The sequence below is a fragment of the Centruroides vittatus genome, unplaced genomic scaffold, assembly GCF_030686945.1.
Source record: "Centruroides vittatus isolate TY-2023 unplaced genomic scaffold, ASM3068694v2 contig_5, whole genome shotgun sequence".
NCBI classification, from domain to species: domain Eukaryota; kingdom Metazoa; phylum Arthropoda; class Arachnida; order Scorpiones; family Buthidae; genus Centruroides; species Centruroides vittatus.
In genome coordinates, this window is record NW_027122286.1 from 3,439,268 (window position 1) to 3,456,889 (window position 17,622).

General features: G+C 25.9%; 1 protein-coding gene across 3 annotated transcripts in view; it reads left to right on the forward strand.

Annotated features, from left to right (window-relative positions):
* LOC136978243 (histone-lysine N-methyltransferase EHMT2-like) overlaps positions 1-17,091 on the forward strand; it is a 68,024-nt gene extending 50,933 nt beyond the window's left edge. For 2 of the 3 annotated variants that reach the window (XM_067273911.1, XM_067273912.1), the window contains 8 exons: positions 70-147; positions 225-340; positions 427-513; positions 585-663; positions 5,075-5,250; positions 5,746-5,919; positions 11,971-12,053; positions 16,596-17,091. In XM_067273911.1, coding sequence (XP_067130012.1) covers positions 70-147; positions 225-340; positions 427-513; positions 585-663; positions 5,075-5,250; positions 5,746-5,919; positions 11,971-11,998 — 738 coding nt within the window. In that variant the 3' untranslated portion in view covers positions 11,999-12,053; positions 16,596-17,091. Of the gene's footprint in view, positions 1-69; positions 148-224; positions 367-426; positions 514-584; positions 664-5,074; positions 5,251-5,745; positions 5,920-11,970; positions 12,054-16,595 lie in introns of those variants that run through there. The other variant, XM_067273913.1, reaches the window with a different exon arrangement.
* Positions 17,092-17,622: the final 531 nt, after the last annotated feature.

The following is a 17,622-nucleotide window of genomic DNA, read 5'->3' on the forward strand; positions in this document are numbered from 1 at the left end:
AGAAATTAAATAGTATTCACTTTGATGATAATTATATAATTTTATTTTTTTTTTGTTTGTTTTATTTAGAGCTGCAGATGTGATGATGATTGTACTTCTCCTAATTGTACCTGTGCCACTATTAGCTTTAAATGTTGGTATGATAAAGTAAGTAGAAACAGTGCTACATCTTTTTTAACGTAAAAAATTAATTTATGTTTGATTCCTGACATAATTTTTTATAGGAAGGCCATTTATTGCCTGAATTTAATATGTTGGATCCTCCAATGATATTTGAGTGCAATAGAGCTTGTTTATGTTGGAAAAATTGTAATAACCGAGTACTTCAACATGGAGTAACGTATGGTTCAGATAAAAGATTAAGAAGTAATACTTTCGTTACTTACATATATATGATCCATATTTTTAATATTATTTCTTTTGTAGGAGTAGATTACAATTGTTCCGAACAAAACAAAAGGGATGGGGAGTTCGTGCATTGAAAGAAATTCCAAAAGGATCCTTTATATGCGAGTAAATATTACTCCATTATTAAATATTTGGTTGTTAGAGTGTTTTTCATTGTTTATTTGAATAATACATAGATACATTGGAGAAATAATTTCTGATTCTGAAGCTGACCAAAGAGAAGATGATTCATATCTATTTGATCTGGATAATAGAGTAAGTCGATTGATTAAGATTGATTAACTTCAGCTTGATGATTTATACATTCACTTATGACTATCAAATATACTACATTCTCATCAATCGAAACTAATTGGGCATTGTTTGGGTCAGTGAAAAGCTCAAATTATATATAAAGAAAGGAAGTGATAAACAACTACAAATATATATGATTATTTTTGAGTAGAAGCACTAAATATAGTATGTTAAATGTATAGTATTGTATATACTAATTTTACAAATTTATCATAGATTTTCATAAATTGTTTACAGAAAAATTTATGAAATTGTCATAACAGGATCTGGTAAGCAGGCAGCATGCTTTCAGAAATTCATTGAATGATTCTTGATCTTCATCTTTGTCAGTATTGCCCAGAAATAAGATTTAGGATAATTTTCAAATCTTTTAAAAGTTTGAATTTGTTCTTATCATTTTCATCTATTCATTGAATTATTTTCAATGTTTTTATTTAGCATTTCATTAAAAGATAGAAATCTTACAAAAACAAAACACATTTAATGGCAATTTTATATGTTGCCACTATCTTATTTAATACTTGATGCAGAATAGTTTACTATCATTCATTTATTATAATTTAGTGCAAATCAAAATTTTATAAAATTTGCTGTTAACTTGCTCCAAAAAATATCAAAAGCAAAAAAAAAATGGTTCAAATTAAGCAAGTTTAGAATGGTTCAGATTTGGATTAGTGAGAGTGCACAATGTGCGCACACACACACACACACACACACACACACACACACCACACACACACACACTGTATAAAAATTATTTACTATCAAATGTTTAGCAAGTCAAAGAATAATTTTAAAAATTTACATATGCAGATTAGAATACAATTACATTATAATTTGAATGCCTGTGTGTCTAGAAGGGTTTTGATTCAAAATTGTCAAGTGACATAATTTGTAATGTAGTTAATTATTGTACAAATGAGTAACTACATTACAAATGTATTTGGTCAAAATAATTTGAAAAAATTATTTAAGAACTAGCAGATTAGCCTAGCATTGCTCAGGCAAAAAGTAACAATAGCAAAATAAATCAGAACTGCACACTGCGGTGTATATAACAAAAAATTGGACTCACTTGAACCTTTAACCACTGCGTAATATGTTTAATCTTATAAAACAAATGTTTTCTTAACCCCTTCTGGGTTCTTCCTCGGATAAATCAGCTGGATCGAATCCGAATACAAAAATTATTTGAACAAAATTGAATGATGGAAATGTTGAATGTCCAGTTTGTATGTGTATCCATTCATGTGACATGTTTAAATATGTTCAATGTCTTAACCATCAATGTCTAAAATGGTTATCAGTGACAAGTCAGAATTCAAAATATATGTGCACGTGTATGAGATGTATTATCCATAACACATGCACATGCATTCCGATATTTTCCTTAAAAATTAAGAGTAGAATGTTAACTCTTCGTTTGTAGCAAAGCCTGCCAGGTCATTGAAAGACTAATCTTGTCCCTTGAATTAATGCAGGTCGAAATTTCCATCATTCGATTTTGTTCAAATAATTTTTGTATTCGATTCAATCCAGCTGATTTACCTGAGGAAGAACGCAGAAGGGGTTAGGAAAACGTTCGTTTTATAAGATTAAACATATTATGCACCGGTTAAAGATTCAAGTGAGTCCAATTTTTTGTTATAACAATAGCAAAGTTGAAGATTATTAGATTATTTCATACTTCTAACCCTTCTACTATATTATATTATGGTGTTTGATTTATATTTACAAAAGTTATCTTGCATAACAGTTTATCACACTGAGTGCCCATTCTAACACATTTTAAAAATTCTTTAAATTGTATACAGTAGAGGAATAAAGAATTTTTAAAATGTTAGATTGATCATTCGGTATGAAAAACCCTTACATAAGATAACCTTTATAGTTATATTGCTGATCTTGCTAATTTTCACCGGGTGCAAGAATTAGGTTATCCCTCTTCTGAGGCTAATTAGAGAATTTTTAGATGAGTCTAAAAATATGTTCAATTTCCAACAAAAATGCAAAATATCACATCTAAAATAATATAGTAGAAGCTGAGTTCTTCAGCGTAATCCTTAATCCTCTCCTTGCAGGGGGAATTTTCAAAAATCCCTTCTTAGTGTGCGTTCTTATGACATACTCTGTGTACCAAATTTCAACTTTCAACTTTTAATCATTTGGATTCTATGCTTATTATTATCATCAACCCATCTTGATTATATTATAAGATGATTAATTTAAAATATTTAAGTTTTAATTTTTCAGCAAACACTGACATATATATAATAAATAATTTATGTAATTATTAATAAAATTTACTAGTGGAAATTTCTAGAATTATTCTACAACTTAGCAATAACTTCAGAAATAATAAATTTCTTTTTATTAGTAACACATCCATAGATAAATAAATAAAAATTTTATATTTAAATGTAACAAATTAAAAATAAAGGATTGATCAAAGAATGATGATATTTTAAAAAATATACATATTAAATACTAAACAAAATACTAAGTACATATCAGAAAATGATATTTGATGGTTGTTTTTATTTATACTAGAATATATGGTAGTATTTAATTATTCAGATTCAGATATTACAAATGTTCAGATAACATTTTTTCAAAAAAAAAAAAATAATAATAATAATTGTCTTTCATAATTCTATCGTAGAAGCAATAGAAAATAATTATTCAATATCTTTGATAATTACAATATACATGATACAATCCAAAAGTTCGGGGACTGCAGTAATCTATGACAACAAAAGCATGTATTTGAAGTTACAGCGTATGAAATGGATTCTACCAAACCACCTCTAAGTGTTCAGGTTAATTTCACCCGTGTCATGTGATTAAACCGTGAGCACTGCTGTTTTTTTTCAGAGATAGTTACCTTTGTTCTGCAACGTAATAAAAGTGGAGTTTCAAGAACAACCTCCAACATTAAATTTTGTCAGCGTTTAGGTAAAACACCTACAGAGACTTTAAAATTGCTAAGAAAGGTGTACGGTGATTCTACCATGGCGAAGTCGAAATGTTGGAGGTTGTTCTTGAAACTCAACTTTTATTACGTCGCAGAACAAAGGTAACTATCTCCGGAAAAAAACAGCAGCACTCGTGGTTTAATCACATGACACGGGTGAAATTAACCTGAACACGTAGAGGTGGTTTGGTAGAATCCATTTCATACGCTGTAACTTCAAATACATACTTCTGTTGTCATAGATTACTGCAGTCAACAAACTTTTGGATCATACCACGTATTTTCTCCAAAGATTGCAATTGCATGACACAAGATCTTTTTCGTTACAGCAATGTGATGGATTTACAAAAATCTTTAATGTCATTTTTGTAATCTTAGGGATGAAATACCTTAGAATTTCATACTGTTATCATTGCCCAAGAAAATTCACAAAACAATTAAATAGACATATCTACAGCACTTCTGTATTGGTAGAAATATTTAAAATAATGCACAGAACAATGAATTTCAAAATGTCTGAGTTTAAAATAATAATGCCATAATGACAGAGAAGAGTGCTTACTTGGGCAAATTTTCACTTCTAATTATTTTATGAAATTAAACAGTAAAATTGATGCAATACAGTTTTTCATCTACATCAAATAAGTTTCAAAATGATCTATAAAATGTAGATATAATTCATATGCAAGTACCTTAATGATTTGGAAATAGATTTTACCTTATATTCTGTATATGTATATATGGATAAAGTAAAAATAGTGCATATAGATAAAAAGTCTTATTTTTTTTTTAAATTAATACTTTTGGAGATTTTTAAAAAAATTTCTGTCTTCAAAAGGAAAAAAGTTTCATCTGAAGTTATAGGATTTGAACATCTGATTTTCTACAGTTTGTTATGGTAACAGTTATAAATAACGAAAATATGTAAATTTCATCTAGTAAAATGGATTTTTAACTGTTGCTACAACAACATGCAGAAGATCAAGTATTCAAATAACTCTCAATAAAACTATTCTCCATCTTCAGATATACATTAAGATTCTCTGAAAATGTTAATGTTTAAAGAATAAGACTTGTCATCTATAGGTACAATTTTATTATTTTACTCTAGTGTTAAAATTGAAATTGAATATTTGATATTAATATTATCAAATTAATTTTCTATTTGTAACTTATAAGATTTATGTCAATAAAAGATATCTGCAATATTTATTTAATAAGCTAATACTCCAAAATAAATTCATAATTTAACCAAAAAGACATTTCTTTTTTTATTATTATTAATTGTATAATTAAAAAATAATCCAAAATTAGAGTAAAATAATTTTAACTGAGATCATTTAATTTAAAATTTTATTTACTATGTTATGTATTTATAAACAATTTTTTTATTTTTAGGATGGAGAAACATATTGTTTAGATGCTCGTTACTATGGTAACATTAGTAGATTCATTAATCATCTGTGTGAACCAAATCTAGTTCCTGTAAAAATATTTGTAGATCATCAGGATTTAAGTTTTCCTCGAATTGCATTCTTCAGTTCAAGAGACATAAAACCATTAGAAGAACTAGGGTAAAAATCTCAGAATTTCAGTCAAATTTTTTACTAATTTAAGTATTATTGTATGCTTTATAGAAATCAAAAATTAATGTAATAAAACCTGTTTAAAATACAATGTGATGATACTGGCTAGAATTTTCTGTTTTAAATATGCTATTCTGTTACACAATACAATGCTGCTTCCTTTCTTTGACTCTTCTGGGGAATTTGGAGAAAGTGTTGTCATATTGTCCAGACAATGTAGGAACTATCTCAACTGTAAAAAAATGATACTGTAATTCTCATCACCAAGAAGCCAGCAATGATCCAAGCCTGGTAAAATTAATTATGGTTTATAATTTGGCTGATGTTTCCAAAATAATTGCACTTTGCTTAGCTTCTGTTATGCAATTAGTTCTCAAGAAGTCTTACATTTCTACTTTAGACAGGTTTTGTGTATATTATATTTAGATTGAATAAGTCATTATGTAACTTTTTACTACATTTATAAAAAATATATTATTGTAGTTTTGATTATGGTGAAAAATTTTGGGTTATCAAGTACAAGTGGTTTACATGTGGTTGTGGCTCACCTAAGTGTAAATATTCCAAAGAAACCATTCATGAAACTCTAGCAAATTACTATCGCAGATTGAAGGAAGAGCAGGTAGATGAACTTGACTTGAATCCTCCTATATGTTGGTGAGTAAAATTTTTACATTTTTTAATCAAAATGAAAATAACTTAATAACAAAGTATTGCATTATTTAAATGTTTCAACTTAAATCTAAAGTAATTTAATCATTTATTACTTTTAATGTATGTAATTTCTTTCTTGAATGTAGAGACAGAATGCTAAAATTTACATTATGTTTAAGTGTGAAAGGAGAACTAAATTCTCTAAAAGATATAATTTAAAAGAACATTTTACATTCTTTGAAATAAGTATACAAATATGTGTTTAAGTGTATATATTGATATAAATCCTTTGGATGCCAAGAATGAAACTTTTAATTAATTTTAATTCCTAACTTTAGTAACAGTTGCTGCTTATTAATTTTTTTCATTTATTATTAAGCAGTTATTCAGATATTATATAAAATATCTACTAATTTGAAAAGAAAATATACTTGATTATCTAAAATGCTATGACATTTGAGATGTAAAATTTCAATAAAGCAATTTTTATATGATATAGCAAGTTTTCATTTAATGTCATTTTGTTTAACATCATTTCATTATAATGTTGCTGAAGAAGGATAAGGAAAGATACAAGTTCAACTTTATAATCATTTATAATTATTAAATTTTCTTCATAAACAGTGAAATTGGTTCTATGAAGTGGACAAATAAATGCTGTAGATTGCCAACATTGTTTGGTTAGAATAATAATAACTGAATTATATCTTTTTTATATCATTTAGCCTGTGGTAAAATTGGTTTCGTTATCTGTAGTTTCACTTAACATGGCAGTTTCTAACAACTTATCAATGCCATTAACTGGGAACTTGCTGTATATTAAAATAAATCAATGTTAGAAAAAAATTGCTAAGTGCTTAGTACTGAATGCAAAAATTGCAATTTTTAATTGTGTATTTGTGATTAGTTTAAAAAGCATATAATTTTATAATTTTAAAATAATCTTACACATACAATCTTATTATTAATTAAATTCTAAATTGACATTATTTCTGGAGATTTTATTTAAAAAATATATAAGATAATTTCTTAAATATTTTTAGAATTTGGTTTAATTGTAAAAAATATAAAAATTTATGGAAAATTTGAGTTTTTTTTTTGTAATTAATGTGTTTATAGTAGATTTTTAAAGTCGGTTTACATGGTAATAATTTGGCTGCAATTTGAAAAAATAATAAATTTATTTTTTAATTTTACAAATAATAATAAAGTATTGAAGTATCCTGTAATTAATTTGTGTTGAAAACTAATTTTATACACACACTTCAAGTTAGAATTGCAGTCTGTTTTCAGAAATTATCTGTTAAACACCTTTTACTATTTAAGAAAATAGAAAAATAATTAGCAAAAGTAAAAGAATATACAGTAATACATTTATTTATTGCTAATAAGCTTTTAACCATCAATAATTTCATTATGGCGTTATGGATTCTATGAAATATAAATAACACTAGATGCCAAATACTGTTACAGAAAATTCAGCCACACAACTGTCCATCAGAAATTAAACCTTTTCCGTAATGCCAATGGACAGTTGTGTGGCTAAATTTTTTGTATCATTATTGATTCACAGTCTACATTTTTCATATAATTGAATGATATGGATGAAGCGAATGCTTATAAACCTATATGTAGGACATAAGGACATATAACACTTTTACTATCTTTAGTTGTTTTTCAGCATATATTCATGTTTAATGATCATCAAAGTCCTATATGTATAAACTTACTTGTAAATATTTAATTGTCAGTTAGTGTTATATCATGAGTTATCAAGCAAATGACTATTGAATACACTTGTTAATAAAATTAGTCTTTTTTGTTTTTTGTTTTAATTTTGAAATCATTGTAAAAAAGAACAGAATTTTTATTAATCTTTGCTTTTAGTTTCAATATAAGAATGAAATTTAATAATCAATTTTTATTGAATATTTTTCTCAGAAGTTTAATATTATTTTTAATTGGAAAAGAAGTATATAAAATAAAAATTGTGATTTATAACAAAATTGTTTCAAAAACAGTGTTAACAAACTTGTATTCATTATATGCAGAAAGAATCTGCCATAGATGAAAATAAGTTCTTTAAAACGAGAAATTTATTTATTCAAATATTTAGTATACAAATAGATATTACATATAAATGAAAGTTCTATCACTTTATTTGAATGATTTAATAAATGTTACATGATACTTTGATATTGTAACACTCATATGTATATAACTACTATTTTATTATTATTATTATTATTATTATATATTTTTTGGAATAAATTTGAAAATTTAATTAATAGGTAGCACATAAGTTAGAAAAATGATGAAACAGAATTTTGTCAAAATCTTTTTTAACTTTTAAAGGAATTTTGGAATCCATGTTATATAAAAAATATTGATTTAACAATTGAGTATAAAATAAAAAATAGACAAGTATCTTAAAAATGCTGTAACACACAATGCAAATCTCATCAGTGTCCAGTGACAGATTTCAAGAATTAACAAAATTTGTAATTCATAATTTAATACATTGAATTTTGAGATGAAGAAAACAAAACTTAAAATTTGTTATTTTTTTAGATTAATCTTAAATTATATCATCTAGAAAAGAGATTAATACTTTTCTTTATACTATAAAGAACATTTCACTGACAAAATTGACCACTATTAATGAATTTATTGAAAATGAATTAAGGCTACCTGTTTGTGTGTATGTGGTGTGCACACACACATAGAGAAGTAGATAATGAGTCTGCATAGTTTTGGTGCACCATCTTTGAGACTATAACTATTGCAAGTCTGACTGTAAGCATATGAGCCAGGTCTATCATGCACATTACAGTCTAACATTGCAATTCCCCATGTTATGATGGTACACTGCATTATAGTTAGATGTACTATATTTTTGGGCTACAGTTTAAAAATCGTAGACCTATAAATTTCTACTGTCACCTGTCTGTCTGTCTGCCTGTCTTTCCTTAATCTTGAGAATGGAGTTAGATAGATGAAAGCAGGGACTAGATATGAAAAGCTTAGGGGCAAGATGCTCTGATTACCTATACATGAATTTCTGGTAAAAGCAGAAATTCATGTATAGGTAATCAGAATCAGTAAAGCAAAATTTTATCCTGAAAGGAGTTAGATAATTAAAGCTAGATAAATATAGCTTGTTAAATTCAGCACTATGAAGCACTGCTGTTGCTTTCACTATAATTGCTGCTGAAGGTGTTTTAACAATGCATTGTTAAAACACCTTCAGCACCTTCAGTGCTGTATTCCAAAATGGCAGATTTTGGTGTAGCTGTTAGAATGTTTTGCAAATTATTTAATTCAAACATTTTTAAAGTAATTCATTTTTGCAATGTAAGGCTTTGTTTGGGAGGTAAAATTAATGATTTAAATTTAATGTATACAGCTTCTTTATGCAACATAAAATAGATAATAAAACATTTTAAATATACAATTTTTGTCAAATATTTTATTTTACTAATGAGTATTTTAAAAGGAAAATTAGTACAAACAGAATATCAATTTATGGTAATTCTTTTACTGTCACATCATATAAGAAATCAACTTTGCACATTTCCACCATGGAGACAGCCATCTTGTTGAAGTAAGAAAAGCAACTGAAATGAGTGCAGTAGATTTAACCTTGAACTAGTGAGACCTCTACAAGGATTGCTGTATGCAGTGCTTTAAGAAAATGAGTTTATCCACCCTCTTGACTGCATCACTTAACAGTGCTGAAAGCAGAATTTAGTTTAACAACCAATAACTGGCATGACATTATTGCTAACAGGAAAAGCAAGATGTACAGGGACAAGACACTACTAATTTGAGGTGGAGAGTGTATATTTTAAATTAAATAAATTCAAATACAATTAAAAATTGCAGCCCAACATTGTGGTGGTGTCACTAAATAATTGCTTGTATGGCATATAAGACAATCTCCTCCATTTCAACACAAAATATTTAGGAAAGTACTTAATGTATTTAAGCCATTCCTGCCTTTGGCACTTAGCCTCAAATATTTTTTACTGTGTTCTAGTTTAAAAGGAAAGTAAAATTAGAATGAACACTTTTATTTATAAGGGGAAAAGAGAGGTTTAAAAGAAGTCATTTAAAATTAAACTTTTCCATCAAAATATTCAACATGAATAGATGCAAAGGTTCTTAGCTATAGCAAAGAGTAATAATGATGATAAAAATATGTTTAATTAAACAATAACATTTTTATTCAAGAGATGAGCTAGACAGAGGTTACCTGTAGTCTACTAAAGTTTTTGTTTGGGGAAGTCATTAGGCTATGGAAGACAAACTTCATATATAAGATCCAAAGCGATTTTTTTTTAGCCTGGTGTTTTTTGAACAAAAGTTGCTTATTATATGTCATAAAATACAGTAATTCAAATTTATCTATATATGAAAATGTGGTTTTTTATAAAATTCCTGGCATTATAAAGTATCAAAGAGAACTTATTGAACACACTTAAAATATCTGGCTTTTTTGTACCAATAGAAAGATGATCATACAAGTATCATGCAAGTAAATTTATCTGTTCTCAATAGAATAAAAAAGTAAAAATAAAATATCTTATTTAATTAAGTAATTAATTAATTTATTTTATTTCATAAAATAAAAGGGAAATCCTACAAATTATTATTAAATATTTTTTTTTAAATTTCAGAAGTTAATTTATTTCTGTTACATTAGTTTCTCACCACTTTTGTGAAAGACTTTTATTACAAGATATTTAGTAATTATATTTAAATATAAAATAAAAAATATCTCTAAGTATTTTACAGTAATGCATATTTTTCCAAGCAAATTAGCTTGTTCTCCTGATAATCTCTTTTATTAAAATGAACATAGCCAGTTGTCATGTAGTTGTACTTCCAATGATTTGTAGCAATTCATTGCTCTGTAGTTAAGTGACAACTGCTAAGCACAAATTAGTGTAAAATATCATCATATCTATTCTTCAAGTCACAGGGTTTTATTGTCGACAGATTTGTTTATATCAGATTTATATGTGGATTTGTATTGTCAGAAAGTGCTGTTTTGTTTCAGTAATGCAAAGTGTCTTTTCCCATTAAACTCCCATAAAGCATAGGCAGCTTATTGCTTTTTGCATAAAAGCACTTTGCATTGTTCTGATCAGTTTCCATTAAACTATGATTTTATCAAAATAAACTTTTGCCTGCTTTTTAACAACAGTTCATTTAGAGTACAGAAAGCAAACAAAACAATCATGCACTTACAGCCATGTGAGAATACCGTGCAACACTGCTACATGCCATAAACATGACAAGAGGGTGGAACAGATGACATTTTAACTAGGTAACGAGATGTCATTGTGACTTTACACAGAGAGACTAGATGGGATTTTGGATGAATATTGCACTAGATAGAGATGGCTGGAAAAAGTTGCATGTTACATACAATCCTTTACTTAGAAGACAACTTCATTATCATGATCATAGATACTGTGTACTTTAAGTTTGTTAAAAAATATTGGATATTTCTATGAATTTAATATTCTTAAAATAATTTAAATTTTCTTTCACATTGGTATCTTTTAATAGTCATCCATTTTACGATATTTGAATAGTCTTTTATTTTGAATGTAGTATTGCATATTTGAATATTAGAACAATCAATTATGTCCATTTTCAGCTTCTCTTTTCTGTTTCATCTTTTATCTCTCTCTTTTGCATTAATCATATTCATCTGTAATGATTTAAGGCACAGCATTATTATTTCATTTATTGTTTTATTCAATAGTTCTTTTCTTTACAATTAATCTTTGTAGCAGTAGTTGTAAAATATCAATAATATAAATATAATAATTTATATTTTATGACAATTACTACTTAATGGAAAGTTATATCTGAATAATTTTAAAAACAAATCTTTCAATTTTATGTTAACCTTATAGATTTATCTAGTGAAATAATTTTTCTTTCTATTCTTTTCTTATGATTGATTTTATATTTATATATATTTACAGTATATAAATAACTAACTATATTTTCTATTATTTTCAATGCATGCGCTGATAGTCCTATCATGCCAACTGGTGAATGTTAGAAGACATTATGATCACACCTGTTGGTTTCCAGAGACTTTCATAAATTAAACAGTTGTAAGTTGAAACTTCAATTTGTAGGTGCATTTTTATAAGTAAAAAGTTCTCATTATTAAAAAATAATTTATGCTCAAAAAATACCAAAATAGACTACAGAAATAGACTAGTAATCACCACTTATAAAGTGTGTATGAAATCAAAACAAACATTTAAAAATTTACATTTTAATGATTTGTATTGGGTAGCTGAAAACCTATTTATCAAGTCTAATGCTTTTTTACAACTGAATATCAAATTTACAAATTTTACTTAAATATCATTAATTAGTATTTGAAATTATTGATATTACTATGTATTCAATGTGTTTTTTCCTTAATCTCATTTTAAAATTTGACATCACACTTTAAAGAGAGCTTCTCTCGGAAGAACAATGATTTCACATCTAAGAGGTCTCAAACTCTTCAAAAGTCTTATGATGTGGTTTGGTACACTTTTTCCTCAAAATATCTCCATGAAAAGAATTTAAATAATTTAGATTTGGCAATTATGAGACCAATTAATTACCTTTCATATATTTTTCTTGATACAGACATTATTTAAGTTGAGTACACTTGTAATAAAGCATTCAACTTCAGTAGGTTTTTCGGGCTACTTCATACGAGTTATTTTGGTATTTTAACATAAATCTATTTACATTATATTTTAGAATAATGTGAATATACTCTTTTGTGCCTAAATTATTATTCTGTTGACATTATTTATATTTATTAAATGTGTAAATTGTATCTTTACTTACTACCGTATTTACTCACATATAAGATGAAGTTTTTATTCATTTTTCACTGCTTCAAAAATATAGGTCATCCTATACGTGCGAACGAAGGATTCTTTGCATTTTTGCAATAATTTTTGTGAACTGTGTATTACATTTTTTACCAGATGTTCACCCTCTGGTGTTTAAAAACAAAACTATTTTATCTGGGTCATTTGAATGGTTCTTGTGTATTGTCAGGAGTAAAGATGAATAGCAATAGGAAAAGCAAAGCTTTTGAATTGAATTCCAAAACCACACGGGAGCCCGATATAAGTTTTAATCCGTTCCCATGAAAACAGACGATTATTCAGAAATCAGAATTCAGAGAAACTTTTAAGTGCGGATTTGACTCAAGAATTGGCAAAAAAAGTTCCCGATTTGTCCAGCTTTACATGAACAAATTATGTTGTTGATTTTAAAAGATTTTTCCTTAAAGTTTAAAATGACAGTAATTTTTGTGAGACAATGTGTGTGTTTACGTGCATTTGATATTTTATTTTTGATCAAATGAAATAAAATTAGAATTGTATTAATAAATCTAATTTTTTTAAATTTTATTTTGATCTTTCAAGTCACACCTTGTCCTACATTCAATATAATCTTATATGCAAGTAAATACGGTATTTAAATTATCGTTTGTCTTTGTAAATACTGAAATCAGGTTTACTTATTACAGTAACAACATTCTGTAGATACAAATTAATGCAAGAAATTACATTCAAATTTCTCCCTATAGAGTTAATTACAAAAGTTACTTAAAACATTTCTCTCCTGAAAGATCAGTAGATTGTGTGATTTCTTTTTATAGAAACATTTCTGAGAGATTGTTCTATATGAAAATTGCTTTTAAACTTAATAAAATTGACTTGAAGTTTTTATATCTGCAAAAAAGTAGGATTATTTAATAAAATATGATTTATCATCATCATCATCATCATCATCTAATTATCCTTCTCATATATAATAAAACATTTTATTATAGTAAAATTCAGATGAATTTAATTTAGAGAAATTCATCTGAATTAAGCAAATATTAGCAGATGTTTTAATAAGATATTTAGCTACTGTTTGGTTTTAAAAAATTGTAAAATTTTTATATTTTAATTTAGCTATTTAATGCTAATTAAAATTAGCATTAATTAGCTAATTTAGCTAATTAACGATAGCTAATATTAATTCAGATTATAAACATAAGTACTATAAAAAAATTTTTCATTTGAATGATTATATACATACTGTTTGTTTGCCTTTTGGGCAAATAGCTCATCTTTACTCCCTCTGTCCTCCTCCTGTCCTGTAGCCCATCCTCAAGAAATGTTTGTATCACTTTCAAGTGTTTTTAATAATATCCATGACCATTTTTTCTTTTAATATTCCTCTGTTTTAAACAAGAACTACTTTCTGTTATACTTAAAAACTACATTATTGCCCAATTGATTGTGTCAGCAGGCAGGACATTTCTCATCAAAAGGCAATATAATGTTCATTACTGATACCAGGAATTAATCCATTACATCATCAACTGCCGTAAATAATTGGGCTATAAACAATTAAAGATTATAAGTAAATTTGGCACTTGAGGCATTAGGCACCATCTCTTATTAAAATTGTGCCAAATTTACTTATAATCTTTAACCAGGAATTAATACCAAAATTTATGAAATTAATTAATTTAACAGCCCAGTGCTATTGAACTTTAAAATTTCAAAGTTTAGATTATAAATGAAATTTATTAAGTTTGATTTTGGTATCGATGGTTAAATAATTTTTAACTGATTTCCTTGGCTTCTGCTCATTTAATATTCGGAAATTGAAATTATGCTTTTGATTGGCTGACAAATTTTAACCCGTAAACAATTTTGTATTTAAATTTGAAAATTATTTCTTTCCAAAATTTTAAATTTCACTGTCATTTTCGATAACCATAAAAAAACAATCAGCTCACTAACTTGAAATATCATGAATTTCAATCTAAAAAAGTGCACCAAGAATTTACACTGATGGTCATAAAAAGTTAGTCATTTGAATTTGTAATGCCTGTATAATTACTTGTGATCATTACATTTTGATTATTAAAGAATAAAAGTGCTTCAGAGTGGTCAGAAAAGCATTATTTGATTTTACATTTTTTCCCACAGACTTTTTATGTCATTCTTCATAATTAATATCTTATAGCTTGGGCTCAAAAGACATTGATGTCAAAACATCTAAGTCTTCTTTCTTTTCCATTAATCTCTTTCTGCACAAGGTGAGCAAAGGGGGTTCAGAATGCATTTTACTTTAACTGGAATAAGGTAACTTTCACTTGTCAGCCCTTTTGAGCAAATATCAGCCCATTTGCTTTTCCTGGATTGACAACTGTGATTACAAGATAGGAAATGGGATTATTTTACAATTCCATTTACATACCTACAAAAATAATCAAATTTTGACATTATATAATGGGCTTGGTAAGTATTTTAATTAATTAATTTATTTAAAACTTCAGATTTTTTTCTTTGAATTTACAGATGCTCTATTACATTTCAATCTTAAATAAATTTTAAAGATTTAAGTATTTGTCATGGTGCATTTCAGGACTTAGTGATACCATGTCTAGCTTGTGATATCACTAAATCTGACTAATGGAATTGCCAGCCCTTTAGTTTTCATTTGATCATGCAGTACAGGTTTCAATAACAAATAAAACTTATAGAGCATAATTTTAGTTTTTATGCATTGTGTATATGCATTTATATAAAATGCTTATAAAATTGAAGACTAATTCAACAAATTAAATTACAGTGATTAATGACATATAAAAAAAAATTCTCATTTTTCACAGAATATGAAGTTTAAAAATGAGTACGATAAACAAATATTAAATTAAAATTTCAATAATGGTGTTATAAACATTTTTCAAATATATTTTGTATTTAGTTGTAATAATTATGTATTTTTATTATTTTAGAAAACTTAAATACAGTATTTACAATAGAATGATGAAATAATAGTAATTTTTTTTTATTAAACCAAATTATATTGTATTAAAGAGAGAATCTCTTATTACAAAGGGAGAATAGAAGAAATATATATATATATATTTCTATAATAATTTATGATTTCATAATATCTAGAAGCAACAAAACAAACTTTCATTTATATAGTTTGCTCTCCTGTTTTGAATCCACTTTAATCCAATTAACATTACTATTTGTTTAAGCTTTTTCACAAATTCCATTAAGAAATTATACAGAGAAACTATTTTTATTACATTAATCTTATGAAAATATTCATATAAAGTTTCTTCTCTAATAGTTTCCAATTCAACTAAGTTATAAGTTTGTTGCAATTTACAACCTTCCTTATAGATAATATATATATAAATTTTGGACAACTTTTCTTTACATCTAAGGAAAATATCTTCTAAAATACATATATTTGCATTAACAATTATCTAATTTTTCTTTTTAATCTTAATTGAATAAGAAACTTTAACATTGTAAGGTAAGTTAATGAAGAAATAATAATAATTACGAACGTAAATATTTTGTTTCTTATTCAAAACATAAAAATTGAAATATACAAATAACATAATAGAAGTTATATTATAGTATTAAAGTATTTTTCTTCACTTGGATAACTTCTTAATTAATTTTATCTTTGATATTTAACAAAATTCAAGCAAAAAATTAGCTTTAGTAAAGCCAGTTTTTGCTTGAAAATACTAATTAATAATTTTTAAAAATCTAAATATGTTTTATAATTGAATAATTAGTATATTAATTAATTCTTTTTAATTACAGATATCAAAGTAGGACAAATTGGATTTCATTTTTATAGTATTTGTCTAGATTTTTTGTTGGATTTTGGAGAATTTTTTTTAAAAATTCATTACTCTCGGCATATTTGGATTCAGCAAAATTCCATCATCAGTTCTACAAAGTTAAAACAGTTAAACATATTTTTATTTTGTATTTATTAATAAGTTTTGCTAATGTTATAATTAAATTTGAAGATTATAACATAAATAAAGCATTTTTATACATACAAGTGGATTTAGACATTCATAAACCAAAAAATATATCAAATTTTTTTTTATAATTTTGTGATGTTATAGTTACAATAAATTAGGTGTGTAGTGATTTTCTTATGTTATAAATCTATAAAAATGTCATTAATTTAATTGTCTGTCATTTTGATATATGACATATGACCTTGTAACTGATTTTGTGTTTAATTAGAAAAATATATGTTTTTATATGGAAAAACAAAATGAGAATTAAATATATTTTACAGGGAGTGATTGGTGTCTTTTGCAATATATTTTGTTATGCTGCAAAAATATTTTAAAATAATTGAAAATTTTTATCATATTACATCCAATTTTATTGAGAAATTTTCCACATTTACACAATTTACTAACAAAATATAAAAATAATTTAAAGCATGCACAGTTATAATTTTTAAAAATGCTGTCAGTTTTATTTATCAATCTTCTCCAGGTTCAAAATATGTATGAAAAACTAAATTAGAGAGTTATGAAGTAGAATGTCACACACGTAAATTTGATTTTCAAATTACATGCAGGTCATTATATTTTGTAATTACTCATTTTATGTTTTGATCTATATTTTGGACCTGAAAATAACAGATAAATGTGGTTGAAAACATGTTTTGAATTATAATTATCTGTTCTGTTCTAATCTTATACAGTTTTGATATAAATAATATAAAGAAAATATTTTTATACATAAAAGTATCCTTTTTTTTGTTTTTTAAATATCAAAATCTATCTACAAAAGAATTTATTTTCTTTTGTTTAAATTTTGG